General features: G+C 46.4%; 1 protein-coding gene across 10 annotated transcripts in view; it reads right to left on the reverse strand.

Annotated features, from left to right (window-relative positions):
* sh3pxd2aa (SH3 and PX domains 2Aa) overlaps positions 1 to 20,879 on the reverse strand; it is a 101,041-nt gene continuing 80,162 nt past the window's right edge. For 5 of the 10 annotated variants that reach the window (XM_047334124.1, XM_047334122.1, XM_047334128.1 and 2 more), the window contains 8 exons: positions 19,336 to 19,449; positions 15,896 to 15,979; positions 10,015 to 10,132; positions 7,969 to 8,372; positions 7,823 to 7,837; positions 7,554 to 7,603; positions 6,202 to 6,321; positions 1 to 5,007 (listed from right to left, as the gene is read on the reverse strand). In XM_047334124.1, coding sequence (XP_047190080.1) covers positions 2,989 to 5,007; positions 6,202 to 6,321; positions 7,554 to 7,603; positions 7,823 to 7,837; positions 7,969 to 8,372; positions 10,015 to 10,132; positions 15,896 to 15,979; positions 19,336 to 19,449 — 2,924 coding nt within the window. In that variant the 3' untranslated portion in view covers positions 1 to 2,988. The remainder of the gene's footprint in view (positions 5,008 to 6,201; positions 6,322 to 7,553; positions 7,604 to 7,822; positions 7,838 to 7,968; positions 8,373 to 10,014; positions 10,133 to 15,895; positions 15,980 to 19,335; positions 19,450 to 20,879) is intronic. The other 5 variants (XM_047334127.1, XM_047334126.1, XM_047334125.1 and 2 more) reach the window with 3 other exon arrangements.

Below are 20,879 nucleotides of genomic sequence, written 5' to 3' on the forward strand. Positions count from 1 at the left end.
TTTTTCTTTTTTTTTCATCTATTGCACATTTCCTCGCAGGTAACATTTCAGAATTTGACAACATGGGGGGCATAAGAGGAAATAACAATGAAAACAAAAGCATGAATAAAGATAGATGCTAAAACAAACTAAATGTATCTTCCAACACAGAACGATTCCCTTGCAAGTGAGTTCAGCTCGATCAAACAAAGCGATATGCAAATAATAATAATAATATGTGCTGGAGCAAAAATGTTAAAAGTGATGCAACACATTTACATAATGCCTTCGTCTGGAAGGGATGGAGGGCTTTTTGCCACACAGCGAATATCAACTGACTACTTTTTTTAACTTTATAGTTTATGGGTCTTTAATTATTGCATGTTAAATTAAATGCAAGTACCTCACATAATCAACTAAATTATAATATTTTTGAATTTTTCATTTTGCACATTATTAGAGACTGTGGACCCATTGATTAAACAATAACATCTGTATAGAAGCATACAGTAATTTTTTGGTGATTGTCCAACCATGATAAGATATAAAACTATCCATAATAAATATATTTTTAAAATCCGGCATTATGTAACGCACAATAAAGACGAAGGAAGTGCCCATGATTCGCTAAAGTTGCAGCACACAGCATAGAGAAAAAAGGGAACTTTTTTGAATATTCAAAAAATAAAATTATTCCCCAATAAAAAACACGTGCTACAAAAATATTTTTAGCTGCACTGAGATTTTTAAAAAAAGAAGAGAAAACATTAATTTTCTGTACAGTTTTTGGGGAGACTCACTGACCAGTAGTGCATTTCTTATTGCACTGAGGTAAGACGGCCGATACATAAGCCTGGCAGATTGCATGAAAATAAAAATCGTGTTGTAGTACCTTTGACATTCCACAAGAGGTCTCTGTTTCTCAAATTCTACTCAAAAAGACTGAAAGTTTCACCTCATCTGAAGTCAGGGAGAAAAAAATAATTATAAAGAGACATTAAATAATTACAAAAAAATTATCAAATAAATAATATGCTGAGGAGTTACTGCATCTTCACATCAGTGCACCATAAGATCAATTTTTAAAGTGCACTAATTCACAAAACTTGAACCACTTCGTTCCTCATTATTGCCACTGTGTGATCACAAAGTAACAGACAAACAAAAAACAAATATGATTTGGCTAAAATAGATAACTGCGATCTAGCAGGTACTGTACTTAGTTTAAAATATCATACTGTCCAGCAGGAACATAATCAAAAGTTAAGTGTTCAGTCTCGCGACGCCGTTCGTTAGAAAATGTATTTCAGCAGTCTTGAACATCAGCCATTCGAATTTTGAAAGTTGGATTTCAGCTCGGAATTTCACATTTGCAAATGTAACGAGGTCTTTATTTCTTAGTGGCAGCTGAGTTTAATTTAAATATTAAATTACGTGAGTTGAAACCTAACAAATTTAGGAAATGGAGAAAAAAAAAAGCCAAAACTTTGAAAGAAGATAATAAACTATGTTGTTGTCTATTTGATGTCAAAACTATGACTATAGTTTACTTGTCAACGCCTTTTTTCAAATGGATCAATATTTGAGAAAATGTATCAAGTGCTTCCAGGCACTGACAGGAAAACGTTTACAGTTCAGAAACCTTGTTTTTGTACCATAAATAAATATACAGAGAGAGAAAAAAAAGAAAAAGCCAATGAAAAGATATTTCTCTTTGGTTTGATCACATTTTGGGCTAAACGCTATACAAATATTCCCTGGGATTCGATTAGTTCACTGCATTTCCAGTATTTATCTAATACAACTCCGCAACAGCAGTAAAATTATATGAATACAAGACAAAATATATATACAAGATCAATTGTTCCAAACACTACACTAAACCTATGCTAATTGTAAACTGATTATTTTCATTTTTAAAAGGGTATTTACTACCCACACATATGAGGTGGTTTGGTTCTGGAGAAGCTGCATTGATCTTCCAGGAAATAAATGTTATTTTCAAGTTTCACAGGTTTTGTTGGGTTTTTGTGTTATCCCAGATAGATAGTTACATCTTATATTAATATATAAACATATTTTGTCAAAACTACGCCTAACTGGAGCACCTACTGCGCTGCCAGTGTCAGATGGTTTCACGACGGTAGACCGGAGCTTCCACTCTTCCATTTCAAGGCTGTTGGTGTACAAACAGATGTCACAAGAAAGCAGAAATATTTCCCTAAAGAAGACATTAGAGAACATGACGTATGAAACTAAATAAAAATGACTGACGAAGAGACTCAGATGTTGTTCTTGTTTGGTTGATGATTTAAAAAAAAAAAACCAATAAGTTCTCTGGTGAACCGAGGTTTCTTTCATCTGTGTGTTGAAAACCAATTAGACCGCTTCAGACTGAACCGCTGCACTTCATCGTGCAGCTCCGTCTCGGCCATGCGAACACTATCGGTGGTGTTCATAGGCCTATGGCACTCTGAAGAGATTTGGTTGATGTCATGTTTTGCCGTCCACCGTTTGGAGCCTCCATTGATCCGGTAATCGGATACAAAAGGCACTTATTGGCCATCATAGTCAGCGATGGGCAGGCATAGGCGTTGCCATTACCCTGCTCAACGTCTGTATCGCATGATGCAGACCTCTTTGAGAGGTTATCAACTCATTCCATACCTCAAAGACACTGTCCTCGAACTTCCTCCCACCAGGGTGAACAATCCCGCAACTCTGTCTCCCACTGCGACCCGGGCAAAAACATCTAAACTCTTTAAAACTTCTCCTTGAATACATTTTAGTAAACCAGCACTAAAGGTGTCCTTTTTCTCATCAGATTAAAACATCTTTCTTTTTTTACACAGTCTTTTTTTTCATAAATGTACATTGTCGAGGACATATTGCTTACAGGAGATTGCGGGGTAACATTCAAGGAGGAGCGATGTCAACCGTGTCCCTTGGAGACATCGTGAAAAGGGGGAGGTGGGACGGCGGGTGAGGGGGAAGGATGGAGGGTGGGCTTTACTTCTTCCGCTCTAGGTAGTTGGATGGGACCCAGCCCTTGCGGGGAAGCAGGCTGTCCTGCACCTGGCAGTACCACCATCCGTTGGGGTTTCTCTCCAACACCTCCAGACAGGTGCCCTCGGTGAAGCCCATAGTCTCCTCGTCACCGCGATAGTCGGCGATGGACACGTACACATCCCTGCCCAGGTTGTTGTGGATCAGCTGGCTCTTCTCTATCGGCTTGGGCCGGACGGTGGACACGGGGATGCCGTTGCGCTGGCCGACCCTGCTGAGGGCTTCCTGGACGTTGCTCGCGCTGAACGCGCTCCCCGAGGACCCCAGGCTGGAGCGCTCGGCGGGCCGCGTCTGGCTTTCCACGACCACATGTGGCCGCACGGTGCTGAAGGAGGCATTCCGCCGGACTCCGAGGGTGGCCGAACCGGATCTGTAGTGATCGCTTCGGCCGAGCGATTCGTTTCGCCTCAGGGACCCCGTCATGTAGTGCGCGTCCTTTGGGGTCTGTGTCGTCGTCACGAACACGGACTGCGGCCTCACCGCCACCTGGCGCACGCCGTTCCTCATCCGCACGCCTCCGTTGACCATCCCAGAGGGCTTCGAGAAGCCCCCGGGAGGCTTGGAAGGAATCGGTGGGGTATTCCTCCTCAGGCCTTGGTGCTGCGGCGTCAGACCCTGAATGTTGATGCTATTGAGGGCCAAGACGTGCTGCTCGTTCTTCTCCAGGCTGTTGGACTTACTGCCGCCGCTCCCGTGTCCGTCTGAGTCCATCCCGCTGGCGTCGCCCGCGTGTCTGACGGGTTCCAGGTAGTAGGAGGGAGCCCAGCCCTCCTCCGAGCCCCAACGGATGTACCACCAGCCGCTCCCCTGCTTCTCCAGGACCTCCACCTCCACTCCGGCTGGGAAGCTGATCTCAGAGTCTTGGACCTTCTTGTAGACGTCCAGCGAGCGGTAGAGAGTGGGGCCCTCCACGTCTGAGTCGCCCCGGCTCCCTTTGGAGTAAACAGAGGAGAGATCCGAGGTGCTGCGCGAACACACGGAGTCCTCCGATGAGATAACCGAGGCCGTTTCGGAGTCGTCCCCGCGAGAGGGTTTGACGCTGTGGCGATACTGACTCGTGGGCCTCAGCTGCCGTCTCAGAGAACTGATGTCCATCCTTTCAGGACTCTGCGGCTCTGACTTGGTCAGGAGGGGTTTGGGCCTGACGGAAGGCTTGGGTCTGGTGGAGGGGCTCTGACCTATTCTCTGCTCCACGTCCCGGGCGAAAGCCGGGCTTCTCTTGGGGCCTCTGCTCAATTCATCTGATGAAGAGAGGGGGCTGCTGTCCTGAGACCTGCGGCCGACATCCACGTGTCTGCCCAGAGTCTGACTCCTACGATTCATCTCGGGCGTCATCGTCTTCACGGGCCTGCCGGCCAGAGGCGAGGATCCAGAGGGCTTTCGTGGGACGGTGGAGGAGTGGTAACTCTTCGGGGAGTTGGGCTCACTGGAACCTTTGGCCGAGGTCCGCTCAGCGCCACCGCTTTGCCTGAAGCCATCGTTCTCGTAAATACACTCTTCTTTGGCAACCTCCTCCACTGACCTGAAGGAGGCTCTCCGACGACTGAAAGCAGGAGACGCCTTGCGGACAGGAGGGGAGGCTTTGCATGAGGGAGGGGAGCTGCGGTACTTATCGCCGACCACGCTGCTGATCTTCCCGTCCAGGCAACGCTCATCCCTCAAAGAATCCGTGTCGGACTCACCTTCGCATCCAACCGCCGGAATATCATATTCAGGCTCCTCGTACACAGGCCTGTTAGGCGGCTCCGAGGCTTTGGAGGCAGAGTTCGCGGGGGGGGGGGCCTCCTCAGATTCTTGCTTTTTAACGGGCGGCGCTGGCGGCGGGACTTTGGGCCGGGTCAGGGTGCTAGTCCGTCGGCTGAGGTTGGGTTTCTTGCGTTTGTCGATGTAGGAGCACGGGGCCCAGCCCTCCGTCTCTCCGATCTGCACGTACCACCAGCCTCCAGGGTTCTTCTCGATCACCTACACAATGAGGGTAAAAAAAAAAATCGTCTTAAACATTTGTCAAACTTGCGACTGCAATGGGTTAGGCTCAGGAAAAGGACATGAAGAAAAACATGCTGAATTATTTGACTGACTAAGAGGTAACTACCGTGAATGAAAATTGATTGTTACATCACAATACAGGACTTCTTTTACAATATTTCTGACAAGGGACGGCGTATTAGGGCCATTGTAGGGAAGAAAAAAAAAACACGGAGCCGGGGGAGGGGGGTAATATTTCGAGAATAAAACACAGAATTTCCCTCATTAAAGTCGGAAATTTACGAGAGTACGAACTCGGGTATTCTCGGGGAAAAAAAGTTGCAAAGCTATGAGAAAAAAACTCACAAATCTACGAGATTAAAGGAATTGTCAAGGAACTACATCGCTTTTTTAGTAGAGAAGCGATATTTCAATCTGCTCTGTCTGCACGTAGTCTCTCGTTCACCTCCGCTGTCAGACACAAACACAGTGCGCCACTCTGCAAAAAGCTAATTGTTACAAACAAGTTCAAACGAAAGCTGTCAAATTTCAATCAAATTTGGCCAAGTCTTGTAAATGTAGCTGCTGGCGAAACAAAGCAGCCCCCCCGTCTCTGCCGAACGTAAATCCACATGGCTAATTATTATGCAAGGACGTCATCGGACCTTGTACGCGTTCTTCGTTCTTTCTAAATTTCACTCAGTATTTTCATGTAAGAATTAAGCATATTAAGTGAAAAGAGCCCCTCCCACCACCAACTCTTGGTCACAAAACAATAGGACATACATTTTATAGATTGCAGATTAGTTGTATAAAACAATGAGGCCGATTAAAGCACAGCTTTCCGACATTTTCCTGGAAAATTTAGTCTTTCTCTCAGAATATTACCCCCCTCCCCCTGCCCCGGCTCCATATTTTTTCCACTGCAATGGTCCTTATACGCCGTCGTAGATAACACATCGTCTCGAGGTCTTTTTTTACTAAAAGAAAACCTCAGAGAGTCTATGTTGTCAACTCCACCTGAGTCTCCGCAGAGACCTTTCTCTCTACTTCATCATGTTCAAACACAACTTCCAAGGTCGTGTCTCCGTTGCCTCGGCTTCCCTGTGCATCTGGGGACATACATATTCAATATGCAACGGGGAGAGACTGCCTCATCTCAGTGGCAACCATGTCGATCGAGCCTCTTACATCAGCCTTTTGTCCTCCACGGAAACTGATGCCATCCGAGATCGAGGACTGGAAATCTGCTATGGTGTAATACTCGGCTTCCACAGCAGGGGGCTCCGGTGGCTTAGGTAACTGGAATCCCTGTACAGCAAAAAAGAAGGTCAGACGAGCCGCCACAATGAGCTGACACAAAGAACACACAGTCAGTTATTACAAGATATGAGATATGACTGCACACGGTAATAATGTCACAGTCTGTAGAATATATAAAGTATGCGCTGTAATAGATTCAAGTAAAGAAATAAAAGATGAAATTGTACTTGTTACTGTCCTTTAGTGGTTGCTTGGGTTTCACATTATGGTAATATCACTGTTTCACAGTAAACAGTATTTTACGATTAGTATTATCATCAATTTTTAAAGTTGCATTTTTTTGTTCTTTTAGTTTGCATCTTAGCAGCAGTGATACTTTACTAAATATACCACACTGTATAGTCCTGCATTGAAAACGTGAAGTAAAGGTAGATAGATAAATACTTTATTCATCCCAAGCTGGGAAATTCTGGTATAAATATGCAAGTATTACAACAAAAAGAAATTCAAGTTAGTGAGACGTTTCTAGTCTTATATGTCATATCATTAGATCATTCCTACTCCTGCATTAATGTACAAGCAGGATTTCACCGTTGCACTACACTAAGGTGGTGTTCTTTTGGTGTACTTTGTATCCATCTGCAAAATATTATTGCGTATTTCAATTATTGATTAATCTGCTGATTCATTCCTTCACGAATCAATAGACTGTCTGATTTGTAAAGACTATCTGTAGGTGCGAGAGTCACTCTCACACACTCGCTCACACTCACAGCCCTGTGAGCTGCAACGGTTTGTGTGTGTGTTGTCTTTATGGGGTCAGAGGTTACTGACAACGTGGATGTAACCAGTATCAGTGGTGCGGGAATTAATTTTGATAGATTTAAGTTCTAAACAGGGCACACGCTCTAGGATCTAATCTGCACGGAGAGATGGTGCTCTCCGAGATGGGAGTTCACCATCCTGGTGTTCCCTTCGTTGGCCAATGTCCGTGTTCATGTTTGGGATGCGCAGGTGAGATTTTTTTTCCAATATTGGTAATAAGTACATTGTATGATGGTTGCAATGACAACTTTCTTTTCATTTGTTTGCTCTTATTCGCTATGAACTTGTTTTGGGGGAAAGAGAAAAAAAAATCTGCCGGAACCAGTGTTGGAAATGTGCAAGAACATTCTTTTGATTCGTCTGTGACGCTCCTTTTGTCTGTTGAACAACACGGTGACATTAAAGAACGTTCTCTTGGGTATTTGCAGGAAGCGGTGGCTTGTGAAGTGTCTTACCAAGTTGGTGTCTCTCCTTGGGGGAGGTTTTTGTCTCAGATTTGGAGACCCTGACAAACAAAATGACAGCTCGTTACGGTGTAATGACACTTTGACGTGCTCCATCCTTCACAATGCTGGAAACACAAACGGGTCATGACAGTATGTGAGTGGATTCACACGGCAAACAATTCTAACATCCCATGTTAAGCGGCCTCACAGGCTAGCGTGCCAAGTGTTATTATTACATCATCACCACCATCATTAGACACTCAGGCCATGTAGCTTACCTACAGCATCGAAGCCTACACAAATGAGAAATGACATGATCTTAATGTCTCATAAAAAAATCCTCCTCCCTTTTTACCTACGGGGCATTTATGCATTCCCCGGGGCAGGAAGCTCGACTGTCTCGTAGCGCACCGCAAACACTCACCGATCTCCACTCTGTGCGGCGCCACCCTCGCAACAGCCGGGGAGCCGGGCTCGCCTCTCCCTTTGCTCTCGTTCAGCGCGGCGCTCGCTGCGATTCCCAGACACGGGCTGTTGGTGTCCCGGCCCGCGCTCAGCCTGCGGCCCGTCTCGGCGTTGATCTCGGAGCTGAAGGGCATCGGCAGGCTGATCTCGCACTTGGAGATGTGGCGCTCCGGCGTGGTGCTGCCCTCGCCGTCCGTCTGAATGTCCTTCTCGCTCACCGACTTCTTTTGCAGGAGGTTGCTGATTTCCATGATGTTGCCGATGATCTCCACGGGGCCGGTCAGGGTCTTCTTGCGCGGGGAGAAGTCCTCCTTCAGCTTTTTCAAGTATGAGGCCGGGGCCCAGCCCTCTTTCCCTAAGTATCTGCAATGCATTAAGAAGGAATGATTAATATTGTAGTTTGCGGACCTGCTCCTTCCATGTTCTCCCATGATTTACACCATTCTTAAGGGGAATTGCACCAATTTTACACGGAAGAGTTTACTCCTCTTGAAGTGTCATTAGTGATCAATTCGATTGAATTCAATTTTCTTTGTATATCGCCAGATCACAACATACATCGTCTCAAGGCACTCACTACATAGTGAGGTCAATATTACCGGGAAAACCCAACAAATCCCACGATGAGCAAGCACTGGGCGACTGTGGGTGAGAAAAAAAACTCCTGAGCTGTTATCATGGGCTTGAACATGACAGGAGAAAGCCTAGATTTATAATCTGGGCGTGTGGCGTTTGAAAGCTGGCATGGGCCATCTGAAAACCAAATCAAACCCAAGTGTGCTTTTGGTTGTGTTCTGTGAAATGTCGGCCCGCACTTGGGGATAAAAATCAAGAAATCTCAGCCTCTCTCGTGTGATTTTGTCTGTTCTGTGTACCGAGTAGCCCTTTCAGACAGCGCAATGAATTTGTCGGAACTATAATCAACGGCAAAAAGAAAGAAACAACTTCAATTGCATTAGACAATGTAATACACCGAGTGAGTTTGCCGCGTATTGGAGAAAAAAAGGAAAGAGAGAGACACTATTCTAATTCTAGCGAGGCTTGAGGCCGCCGGAGGCAAGTAAGCAGACGGCGTAATATATGCAAGGAGACACTGCTTCCCCACATTTCAACATTTGTTGTTATGCTAAATGAGTCGTTTTAGAGTGCTTAGTGAAACAATAAGCAATGTTCCTAATGCAACAGAGTCATTTGCCTCTGGGTGTGGACCATTTCCTGCTCACAAAAGAGTTGTGATCGCACAGGCACTCCAACTGCGACCACGAGGAGTCCCCCTAACTAAAAAACAAAACAAGCAAAACAAAAGAAAATGCTCCATGCTTGGTCTTGGCTGCACAAAAAAAACCCAGTGCCCAGTGAGAGGAGCATGACTCAGAAATACATCTGGAGGATTACTTCTCGTCGGACAACGCGCTCCGAGACGATTGGCTGTGCGTCGACGGTGACGGCCGAGGAGCGGACGAGCTGTTCGTTCGGACTGCAGTATCAGTTTGTGTATGCATGTTGGCCATCTACCACAAATATCACACCATATATACATGCGTGTGTATACATATATATATATATATATATATATATGCATGCACACTATTAACTTGCATTTGCATGTATATGTGCGATGCCACGAGGAAGCATGTGATAGCAATCTGCTGTGCAGTGGAGCTCCACTCTTATTCCCCCGGGGATACAGGGATCAAGCAACTGCCAGGAAATACACACTGGCTGGGTAAACAACACAAACACACGTACGCGCTGGAAGTCCCAGGAAGAACAGCCAGTCGATCTGTGGAGAGCGCCATATGTTAATGGTTTCTTCTCAAAGCCATTACGCAAATGAGAGCTGCAGGAAACCGCTGTCTTGATCACGGCACTAAGCGACGACTCTCCCTCCGAGGACTCGTTCGCTTTGGAACGGGATGAAATGAAACAGATTCCATTTCTCTCTCTCTCTCTCTCGTGCAGCCCACTGCGAGGACTGTGCGGGGGATCGTAAGCGTTTGCTCACCTGATGTACCACCAGCCCTCCAGGTTCTTTTGGATGACCTCCACGGTGACCCCCTTCTCAAAGCTGACTTCATCCTTCCCTTGACTGGCGTGCGGCTGTATCGTCACATACTTCTCTTCTGGAGAGGAGGAGGGGTGCGGGGGGGGGGGGGGAATAGGCAAAGTGAGTGAAATGTTATCGTAACAGTCTTGTTCGTTTGAACAAAAAAACTAAATCTTTATGAGAGGAAAAAGGGTGAGTGTGACCTACTTAGAATACTCTAAGTCTCCTGACCAACACAAACACAACCCCTCTCCCCCTTGTCCTGCACAATAATATCAAACAGCTCCCTCTACGGGCTGAACCTCCCCCTTGCCATGGCCTCATTCAAGCTGATGATAATAATAACAACGTGCTTTATATCAGTAACAGTTAGAGATGGTGTCTCAGACGTACGGATGCATGCTTTCCATAGGCGGGGCACGTCCAGACGGCGAGTTCCTCTACCGCCGACCCCTTTCGGAGCAGCTGAGGTCAATAATTTGGAGCGGAGTGGAATGTCTGGCCCTAAACCTGAGCTTGCAATGCATGTAGTGTAGAGAAGTGTGTGTGTGTGTGTGTGTGTGTGTGTGTGTGTGTGTGTGTGTGTGTGTGTGTGTGTGTGTGTGTGTGTGGAGGTTGGGGTGAGGACTTGCAGACGGACAGGGAATAACAAATGGGATGGCTCGCTTACAGAGGAATCTGGAACGTTTTCCAGAACGTGCATGCTGGTTGTAGAAAATCATGTTGTTGCATCTCATTCCCGAAGGAGCGGAATAAAGAAAATGAAAGATGTAATTAATCACATTTATTAATCACATCTGTTTCGGCTCTGTCATGGGCCGTACACGTGCCTCTATCAGTGTGTGTGTGTGTGTGTTGGCGCCGGCGTCACACTGCAGGGACCGAGCAGTGAGTTGAGCGGGCGGTCAGCGGGACTCCATAAATCAGATTAGGGACCCGCTGGAAATGATCGCACTCGGTGACTGCTGCGAGCACAACGGAGGGAGGAAGGCTCGTATCGAGCGACGGGGCGCGAGGCACCGATCCCGCCGAGGTACACGGTGAGGTCACTTCACCGTCGGCTGCCGGAGAGGTCAAGACACCCTGACCTGGCTTTGTGTCAGCGCGACCACAGAAGAAGTTCTGTACTTAAATCTGAGTCGAGAAAGTGCCCTTGTTTTACTGTCCGGATCTCGGGATCACGTCCTCGTCCTCTCCATGAACGCGTCAAACACAAGGCAGAGGAATCCGTGTGAGCAAACGGGCGGCGGATTGTACGACTGCCTTCTTCCATTAACAAATGACATCCTCCGAGAACATAAATCCTACGGCCTTTGGTTCTGTCCTGCGCCGGCGCTACTAAATCAAGCTGTATCTGGAGTGTCTGCGCGGAGCTGTAAAACCTCACTCACCCCGCTTCTTATCACCGGCTCAGCGATGCATTATCGGGCCGGGACAGCGGTGCCTCCGTTCACAAGGCAAAGAGAGAGGGATGGAGGACGACAAACGAGTGTGGAGGATGAGGGGGAAATGTGGAAATGAACTGAATGAATTTGGTGTCGGTCAAATACTTCCTAGTCAGTCAGACTAGTATTTAGGGCTGCGACTAACGATTATTTTCATAAATGATTAAACTGTCGATTATTTTCTCGACTAATCGATAAGTTGTTTGGTCCCTAAAATGTCATAAATGGTGAAATTGATGGTTTTATGGAAATGGTTTCCCAAACCCCAAGATGATGTTTTGTTTTGGCCACGCACCAAAGATATTCAGTTTACTCTCATAGAGGAGCAAAGAAACCAGAAAATAATCACATTTCAGGAGCTGAAATCAGAGAATTTGGACTTTTCCCCCCAAATAAAAAATACTTGAACTGATTAATCGATTATTAAAATAGCTGGCGATTAATTTAGTAATAGATTACTAATCGATTAACTGTTGCAGCTCTACTAGTTTTACACACTTTCCTCTGGGTGTTTTATCTTTACGGCCCCCGAGGCCTCTGGTGCACCAAAAATACTCCACACAAACCACTACCTGTGGTGAAAGTGATTCTTTAGTTATGCTATGATTTACCTATTCCTCGCGTCTCTGTTTTAGTTGAGTTACCTTTTGTTACCCCATGTGTGTTGTTTTATAGTGAGTTTGGTGTCTACCCGTGTGGTTTTGACATGTGCGTCCTCTTCCCCAGTCTCTTGTTGTCGGCCATTTTACTTCTTGTGTTTCCCGCTTCTGTGATTGCCTGCCCCGCCCTAATGTGTTTCACCTGGCGCAATTGTCTCCACTTCAAATGTAACTGCTTCATATGTAACAGTAATTTACATGATGACGTGCGTCTCTTCTACTTCTTCTACTTCTACTTCGGATTGAATCGTTTACGTTTCGGGCATCAGGGCGTCACGTTAAATATCGCTGCCGCAATGAATTGTGGGGCGTCTATATCTCCAGTGAACCCTACGCTAAAGGAGATAGGAAAGGAAGCATTGAAGTTCTCTTCGTACGCATTTAGAGAATCCGAACAGCTGCCATCATGTCCGCCGATGAAATACTGGGGTCCGGGTCACGTCAACATTTAGGAAACTTCCTAAGCCAATTTCACAAGTCCCCCCATGTTCCCCAGTCTCTTGTTGTCGGCCATTTTACTTCTTGTGTTTCCCGCTTCTGTGATTGTCTGCCCCGCCCTAATGTGTTTCACCTGGTGCAATCATCTCCACTCCTCTTGTGTGTGTGTGTGTGTGTGTGTGTGTGTGTATATATATATATATATATATGTTTTCTGGTTTTTCTTTGTAATTTTTGTTCCTGATTACCTCAGTTGGATTCAACTTTTATTAAATGCACCATTTCCCACCCCCCCTTCATTCTGCGTTAGGGTCCTACTTCAGCTGTCACAAGCGCCACAACATGCGCACGCCGGTGTTTGTTCCAGGTCCGACCGAAGCACAGCTGAACAGACGGCGATGTGGTCACTAGGCGAAGAGCGGCGGTGAATGAAAAGATGGAAAAAAATCCTCAGCAGCTGAGTTTGACGTGACCCAAGTCAGCAGCAGCTGCAGCTGCAGTCTTCCCAGTGAGGCTATTTTCAATGGTGGAGAAAAAAAGAAAGCTACTGGTCCGGGAGCTCTTCGCTTGTGTGCAATGTAGCCAGTAACACTCGCTGCCATGTGGAACTCTTCTGTCCTTCTGTCCTCTCTAACCTTACATGAGCGTTTATGTTCCCTTCAGCCAATAAATCACAGAGGTTCAATGCAGTGTCTCTAAATCCCTAGCCAGGCTAAATCCAGTCAGCCTTTCTAAATATGGCACACATTAGTACATCAAAATAAAAAATAAAAAATATATATATAAGTCCTGCTCACAGGAATAGCAATTAGCTGTACATTTTGCCCACGCCCTGTGAACAGCACCGGGAACTTTTATACGAACGATCATTCGTCCATTTAGTAAATGGCGGTCTCATTTAGGTTTAACGGATGACGAAGCACCGTAGCGCGGAGACCGCGGGATTGACAGCTGGTCCGTCCAGGTGCATGGTCGCGGGGGGAAGGCGGCCGCGGAGTGGACCAGCTCTCAGTCAGACCGCCCCCCAACATGGCGCTGAAACTTGAGGCTGCAAAACGGCAGTTCACAGACCCAACGGGTGACGGAACTGTGAAAAAAAGTGTTTCATGCCCTCGGTGTCTGTCGGTGACTCATCGGCGCTCGGCGAATGGTTGAGGTCTGTGTGATTAGAACCAGTCAGCGGATCGGGCCGCTGGCCCACCTTCACACTTTTCCCCCACTGGCCCATTTGGGGCCAAGTCCCACTGTTCTGCGAGACGCAGTCTCGTTAGGTGACATTCCGACCGGCCTGGATGACACTGCTCCCCTGGCCTGATATAAGACATCGTGCTTCATAGCCTTTGATTCCAGTCCATGAATGATGCCAATACTGTAAAATGGTAACGCTTTAATCTTTACACCATAGTCGCTTAAACCTGTGAGTTCTGAATAGCTAAATGAGCGACGTGGGGGGAGTGAATGAGTAATGGTCCCCAGACTGCCGTGCCCCACAAAACCAAAAGGAACGAGCCAACGTGGATGTGTGAAACTTACCCCGCATCAGCTGCCTACTGTACAATAATATCTCTTTTTACACTGTTTACGTGTGTTTTTTTTTAAAAAAGGGCCCAGGGTGTATTCCTCCTCCGGTACACTGCGTTCGTCACTGTGTGCTCTCCAGAGCAGAAGCAAAACACCAATTGACCGGAGTTCGAACCCTTTCCATCTCCTCTGATTGCTCACAACTCCACAGTAGGACAAGCCTAGCCGCCCGGTGGTCTGGGAGAAGGGAAAAGGCGGCAACACGAGCCAGTCCAGCCCGGGCTATATTATAATAATAATAATAATGATAACAGGGAGCCAAGATTGTTGTTTGAGCATTTACAGAGGTTCCGCAGGTCCAGGAACAGCTTCCCATGAACAAGGTGAAACTACTGACTACTCCTGGAACCAGGCAGGTGCATAACGGACCGTCTGAGAAGTCCGGATTGGAAAGTGCCGACTTTCCCCCCTCGAAGGGAAGTGACTGTTTTTTTCCAGACGTAGACTCATGTCTGTCTCTCTCTCTGTCAGCATTAGAGCAACAGCGACTCGACTGAACCACGAGTCGTTTGCCAAACGCAGAAATGAATAGCAGACGAGAACATCTTCGGGGTGGAAGAAAAAAAGAATGAAAGCAAGCAAAAGGTCATTATAAGCAGTTTTCAACTATTTTTTAAGCAGCAACGCTGTCACACAGTCGGTTATCCCTATCGGGCTCAGCGGCCAAATCTGTCCGAGGCAGGCCAATTGCTTGGTTGCTCAGTGTGATGCTGAAGAGTGTCCAAGTGTGATGGAGAGAGAGATTCGAGACCGTGAGAGCTGACTCGTGGCCACCCAACATGCTGCTCCCGTCCGGTGGACGTCCGGGGCCCGTTGTTGTTGTTGGCTGACCGGAAGACGGTGTGAATGAGGTTGTTTACCATGCGGGCGGAAAACATGTGAACGCACAGCAGGGTGGGGGCCACAGGAGGGGGGCTCTGCGACGGCACCGTGTATACGTCTTCGGTCTGTGGTGAAGTTTCAGCCACTTTATCATTATTGTCTCTTGTTTTGACACAGCACATCTGATCTCTTAGAACAACATTTTACACTCCGATCAATCTGAGGGCTTCGTCCGAGCTCCAGCTCTCAAAGTCTTACGTTACACGAGCTAACGTTTGCTCCTCTGTACATGTGTCCTTCTTTATCGTGAGTGCGAAATTGCAGGAAGTGCTCTAATGTGAGGATGCATCTCTGCCTCATGTATACATCCTAACATTTGCGCTCTCGTGAGTTACTCTGTGTGGAGAGAGAAGATGACTCAGCGTCTGATTCCTTTACGGGTGCATGCGTGGGCTTGCGCTGATGTACTGTACAGTACGTACATTCTCAGCTCTATTTCGGTGCTGGTGCAAAGTGCAGTGCGTTCAGTGGCTCGCTGTGCAGAACACAGGGTACATGATGATCCTCGGCACATCGAGGGCAGAATTCAGAAGTGAATTCAACTTTAAAGACACGTCGTCTGTCAGTGCACCATGACCGGAAGATTTCTCCATTTAAGGTGAGCTGAAGGCAACCTATATATATATATTTTTTTTTTCTGATCTATTCCTGTTTCACAGATGCGACAGTTATATATTTAAAAAAAACAACTAACAAATTGCACTTACTGGGTTCATGGAAATGGAACAAACAGATGCATGCTGTATGTGTGTGTGTGTGTGTGTGTGTGTGTGTGTGTGTGTGTGTGTGTGCGCGTGTGTGCGTGTGTGTGTGCACGCGTGCCCCTATGTTCACCTCTGCTCTGCTGACGGTTGACTATACCCCCGAGGGTCCAGCGGCGGTCCAGCCTCTTCAGATGAGCCTTGCGTCTCTTAGTAACTGATGAGGATGAGGAGCAAACAAAAGAAAAAAACAAAAACAAAGAGACAAACATGGAGTTAGTGTTAGAGGCAAGAATTAGAAATGCAAACAAAGGCAACATTTATTTTTTTTTCAAGGGCTGTTGTTAGCACAGGAGGAAAATAAAGACAAATAAACAACTTCAGTAGGTCACGTACTGTATGAAGCCAGTGTAAACAGTACACAGTTAGTGGCTGTGTAATGAAAAATGAATGTTATTTTGTATAGAGTTTACATGATGCGATACATATTTTGCAGTTTCATTCAAAGTCTTATAGACTGTATAAACTCCAAAGAAAAATCTAAGTGGCATGTGAAGGATTAATTTTGAGGGCAGCATCTTCATAACTGCCTAGCTACTACATGCGTTCTATTGTAGCATTATGGTAAATGTATTGTTGATAATATAATGTACTCTTTGGTGGATATTTATTATATTGTGTATTTATATATATATATATATTGTGCAGGGATAAGATAAAGTGTTAAACATGGGGAGACCACCACTGAAACGCTCGCCCCCCTCCTCTCCACCGGCCCACGATGAATGTGAAAAACAAAAACAGAGACCACAGCTGCCGTCAGCTGACATCGGTCGTCAGCAACTTTTTCCATATTCCTCTCCGCGCGCACATCATCGGTGTCAGATTTCACTCTGACAGGAAGGTAAGTACTCAGCCACATCATGACTTCCATTAAACACACATCTCTCTCTCCTCACAAGTCCGACAAAGTGGCAAAGAATCCCACTAATGAGGGAGGTGTTTCAGTTTGTGCAATTCCAGCCACAAACCTCTGTTAAATCAAAGGTACCCCCCCCCCCCCCCCCCCTTTTACAATTTCCCACAGTTGGCATCTTTAAATCCCTTGTTTTGTCACAGCACTACACTTTCTCTCAGCCACTCAAAGTGTTGTATATCACATGCCACATTAACACACACACACACACACACACACAGAGAGTGATGGCACAGCCATCAGGGGTCATTCATGGACAGTGTGTCGTCCAGCGACTCGCTCTACGTCCTGCGCCGCAGCCGCAATGATATCAGACAGAGAAAAGGTGCAAACACTAGTCGTGGTTTCTTCGCTTCACAACATGAATCCATAATAATTCTGAATATAAATGAGGACTTTGATTTGGGCACCCAATTAAGCATTCATATTGTCTTTCTTTCTTCTTTAAGTAAAGTTAATTATTATAATGACAATATAATCTTATGTTAAGATCCATCATCCATGTATGTATATGTATATATAAACTTAAATACCTAGAATAAATCTCCCATTGCAGATGGAATATTTCATCCTATTCCTGTATGGTTATCAGTATCTAGAAATATAAAGAATGAGGCAGGTTTTTTGCACTTTATATAAAATGTAATATTAAGTTATACTGGCTAATGATAAGTGGAAAGCGCAGATGATAACATTACTGATTCTCTACTGAAGAGATCAGATCGTATCGACCTTGACATACTGTCGAATAGATCGTATTGAAATTTTGATTCATATGTACGGTATTGTACTGGCAGTGTGCGCAGATCTGACGCCCGTGTGAGCTGAGCTCTCGACCTCTTTCACCCCTCAACAGTTCGAACTCTGTATAATAAAGTAGCCGTCGTAACACGATGAGTCATTTTCCTATCTTGGTGCATCCTCCGAGGCCACATGGAGAGCAAACAAATTAACGGGGGGAAGGAGAGACATAATCTATCTTTCCACTGCGGTAATTCAATTCCTCCTGTGTCACTCAGTTTCTCCGTCTCATGTCCCCTCTTCACCCCCTGATCCCTCCATCTTCCCCTCTGCTCCACATCCGCCCCTCTCCCTTTGTGCTCCCTTCTGCTACTTGTCATTTCCTCTCCCTTTTGATTCCCCTCCGCTTTGCATCCGTCCCGCCGAGCGCCACCCTACTCCCGATGACCTCCTAATTGAAATATCAGCGAAAGGGGAAGGCACACGGGGAAATGTTATTTTCGAGGCAATTCCAGCGGGGGCCGGGCAGCGCCTGTCGGTTCCTCTCCAGCGAGCTGAGCTGTCAGTGGAATTAAGTTACAGACCACGCGGAGATAACGAGATGTACGAGACGACAGGGAAGCGAGGCAGGGGGAGATCAGAAATGAGAAGTGACGATGTGTGCAAACACAAAGACACCGGTCCTAACGGGGGGGGGGGGGGGCGGCACTGACAGAGGGAGTATGTGTGTGTGCATGTACAGGACAGTGTGTGTGTACTTGTATGTAGCCCTGAGCTCAGGCACGACGTCCTGCATGAATTCACTTGAGGGCAGTGGTCAACAGAGAGGGAATAAAGTGAGAAAACCAAATATAATGAGCCTGGAGCTGCCAGATCCGACCAGGATTAGAGGATAATTCTGCTTCATCACAATGTGGTTTAGATAATCGAGTTTAACCCTTGACTGCTTGTGCCTTTTTGCCCCATTAGACATTTTTGTTTCAATGTTGCGTTGTCCCAAAATCTCAGCACTCCACTGATTTTGCGTTAAACTCATCTAACACTGTTGGAGTCACTATGATCGGTGAAAAAAGGATACAAAATCTATTCACCAAATCAGATATCTCGTCTTTTCTGTTCCACGCGTTCCCTTTTTGTCACACACTTTTGAGCCAGGACGTGATTTTTTTTTTTTTTTTAAGAAGAACAGCAAATAAGAGTAGGTGTGACAACTGTGTCATCATTCTAGTACAGTGTGTATGTGTGTGTGTGTGTGTGTGTGTGTGTGTGCGTGTGAGAGTGTGTCTTTCACAATGTGCAGTTCAGTGATGCAGGGTGACTTGCACATCTTTAATGGGAGACAGAAAAAATGTTTCTCAGATAATCCAGTGGAGCCTACTGCTTTTTGCAGTTGGCTGGTATTTCTGAGCACGCATGTGGCCACCGTTACATTCATCTCTATCCGAATTCGAGATCTCTGGTCTAAAACCAGAAAGAGGGGGGCTGATGACACAGTGATGAAATGCTCCACTCCAGCAGTCAGACCAAACATATATTCGGGAGGGAAAAGGGTCGCAACAAAAACGAGGCTCCTGCAAGAGCTGCAGCCTCCCGGGGGAGGTTGAAAGGAATTTTCTGTGGTGCCAAAATATTGCAAATCCTTTGGCTGCGGTCTGGTACCATTTCACCATGGTGCCGCGGCGGGTCCTCCAGGTTCCTAATATGTGACTGGAAGTGTGTTTGTGAGTGTTTGTGTGCAAGGAACTACTGTTTGCTGGTTTCAGTGGAATCACAGCCTGATCGAAACGCAGACTTCTCGAATATCAAGTCAGCAAAGGACGTGCGTCTTGTGTGTGTGTGTGTGTGTGCGCACTAACCTTCGCCAGTCCTGGAAGTGCCAAGATCCAAATCGTCTCTGGTCCCATTCTGAGAGTCCAGGTACGTGGCCGGCACCCAGCCCTGCTCCTCTGCTGTGCTGACGAACCACCAACCTAGACGCAGAGGTACAGAGGAGAGAGACACGGGGAGCAAAGGCAGGGAGATGATCACATTAGTATTGCTAACAATCATCGGGGCCTGCGGGATGGCGGCCCAGCACCATTCCCACATGGCGATTTACCACCAATCAATGGAAATTACACATCACCTATGTCAGCGAGCACAATGGACCGTGGCTGTAAATGAGCCCCACAGCCCATTAAGTCTGAGTATAATACAGTACGCCCTAATATTCTGGGCATGTCCGCATAACGGAATAACAGAGGGATCGGAGACGGACTCATGCCGGCGGGGAGGTTTCACCTACTTGGAACGCTCTCGTCATGAGTGAACCAGACTCTGAAAGAAAGCTGGAGAGACGAAAGCGTCGGAGCGTGAAGCACAACACGCGTCCCAAAAGGATTTGTGAAGATGAACCTCTCCGTACGTTACTTTTCGTTTTGAAGTGTGTTATTCCGTCTGCGACTCATCACCGAGCTAAGTGGCCCCCAGTTGTGCAGCCATCATACGCTATGTGAAAACATATACGTCTACAGAAACAACGAGCAGCACTTACGTGCAATGGTGCTTCTGAGTGTTAATATAGTAGTGATAGTGTTGACACGCTGATGTTCTGCGGTTGAATGTTCACCATGCTCACAATCTTAGCGAGTTGGTAAGACAACGTTTTTTTTTATTCAGCACTAAACACAAAATTAAGACTGAGGTTGACAGTTTTGGTCTTTGGTCATAAGCCAAAGTATTGGACAATCTAGAATCTGACTGGATGTTACCAAAAACCTGCTCTGATTGGCCAGCTGGCCCAGTCTGTTGTGATTATTGGTCAATCGATTTCAAAATGTGAAGGAAATGTCACCACCCCTTCACCAGAAAAGTGGAAATTCTCAGGTTGCAGACGGGGTTACCCCCCAAAAGAGTCCAACTGTGACGTCAGAGCGGGAGAGAAATCTGAACCAGTGGTTCAGAGACAGGCTGTAGGGTTTAGCCAGCTCACAGAAAACGAAAGGCTGGTCTTTTTTCACAGTTTGTGGGCCGACAGGCTCCGCAGATACACACATGTATGTGCACAGACATTGAAAAAGGGAGAGATGAACTCAAAACTAAATCCGTCGACCTCATGGCGGTGCAACAGGAAAAGCGAAGAGTCAATCCAAGTCACAGTCTGATTCTGAGGAGTACGAATGTTTAACTTTTAGTTGCAATCGATCCAGTAGTTGCGGAAATATTTCAGTCCGGACCGAAGGGCTTGGTCGACCGGCTGAAACCCCACCTCTTACAAAGCTAAGGATGGCTTGGAGAGAAACACATGCTTTACCCAACTGAGTCACCACAGCATGCTGACTCGCTGCCATGAGAGGTTCTCAAGGCCAAATGTCCTGGGATTCCTTAAAACACTGTTCATTAATGAAGCATCGCGGCTTTT

Source organism: Scophthalmus maximus, chromosome 8 (assembly GCF_022379125.1).
Source record: "Scophthalmus maximus strain ysfricsl-2021 chromosome 8, ASM2237912v1, whole genome shotgun sequence".
In the NCBI taxonomy this organism is placed as follows: domain Eukaryota; kingdom Metazoa; phylum Chordata; class Actinopteri; order Pleuronectiformes; family Scophthalmidae; genus Scophthalmus; species Scophthalmus maximus.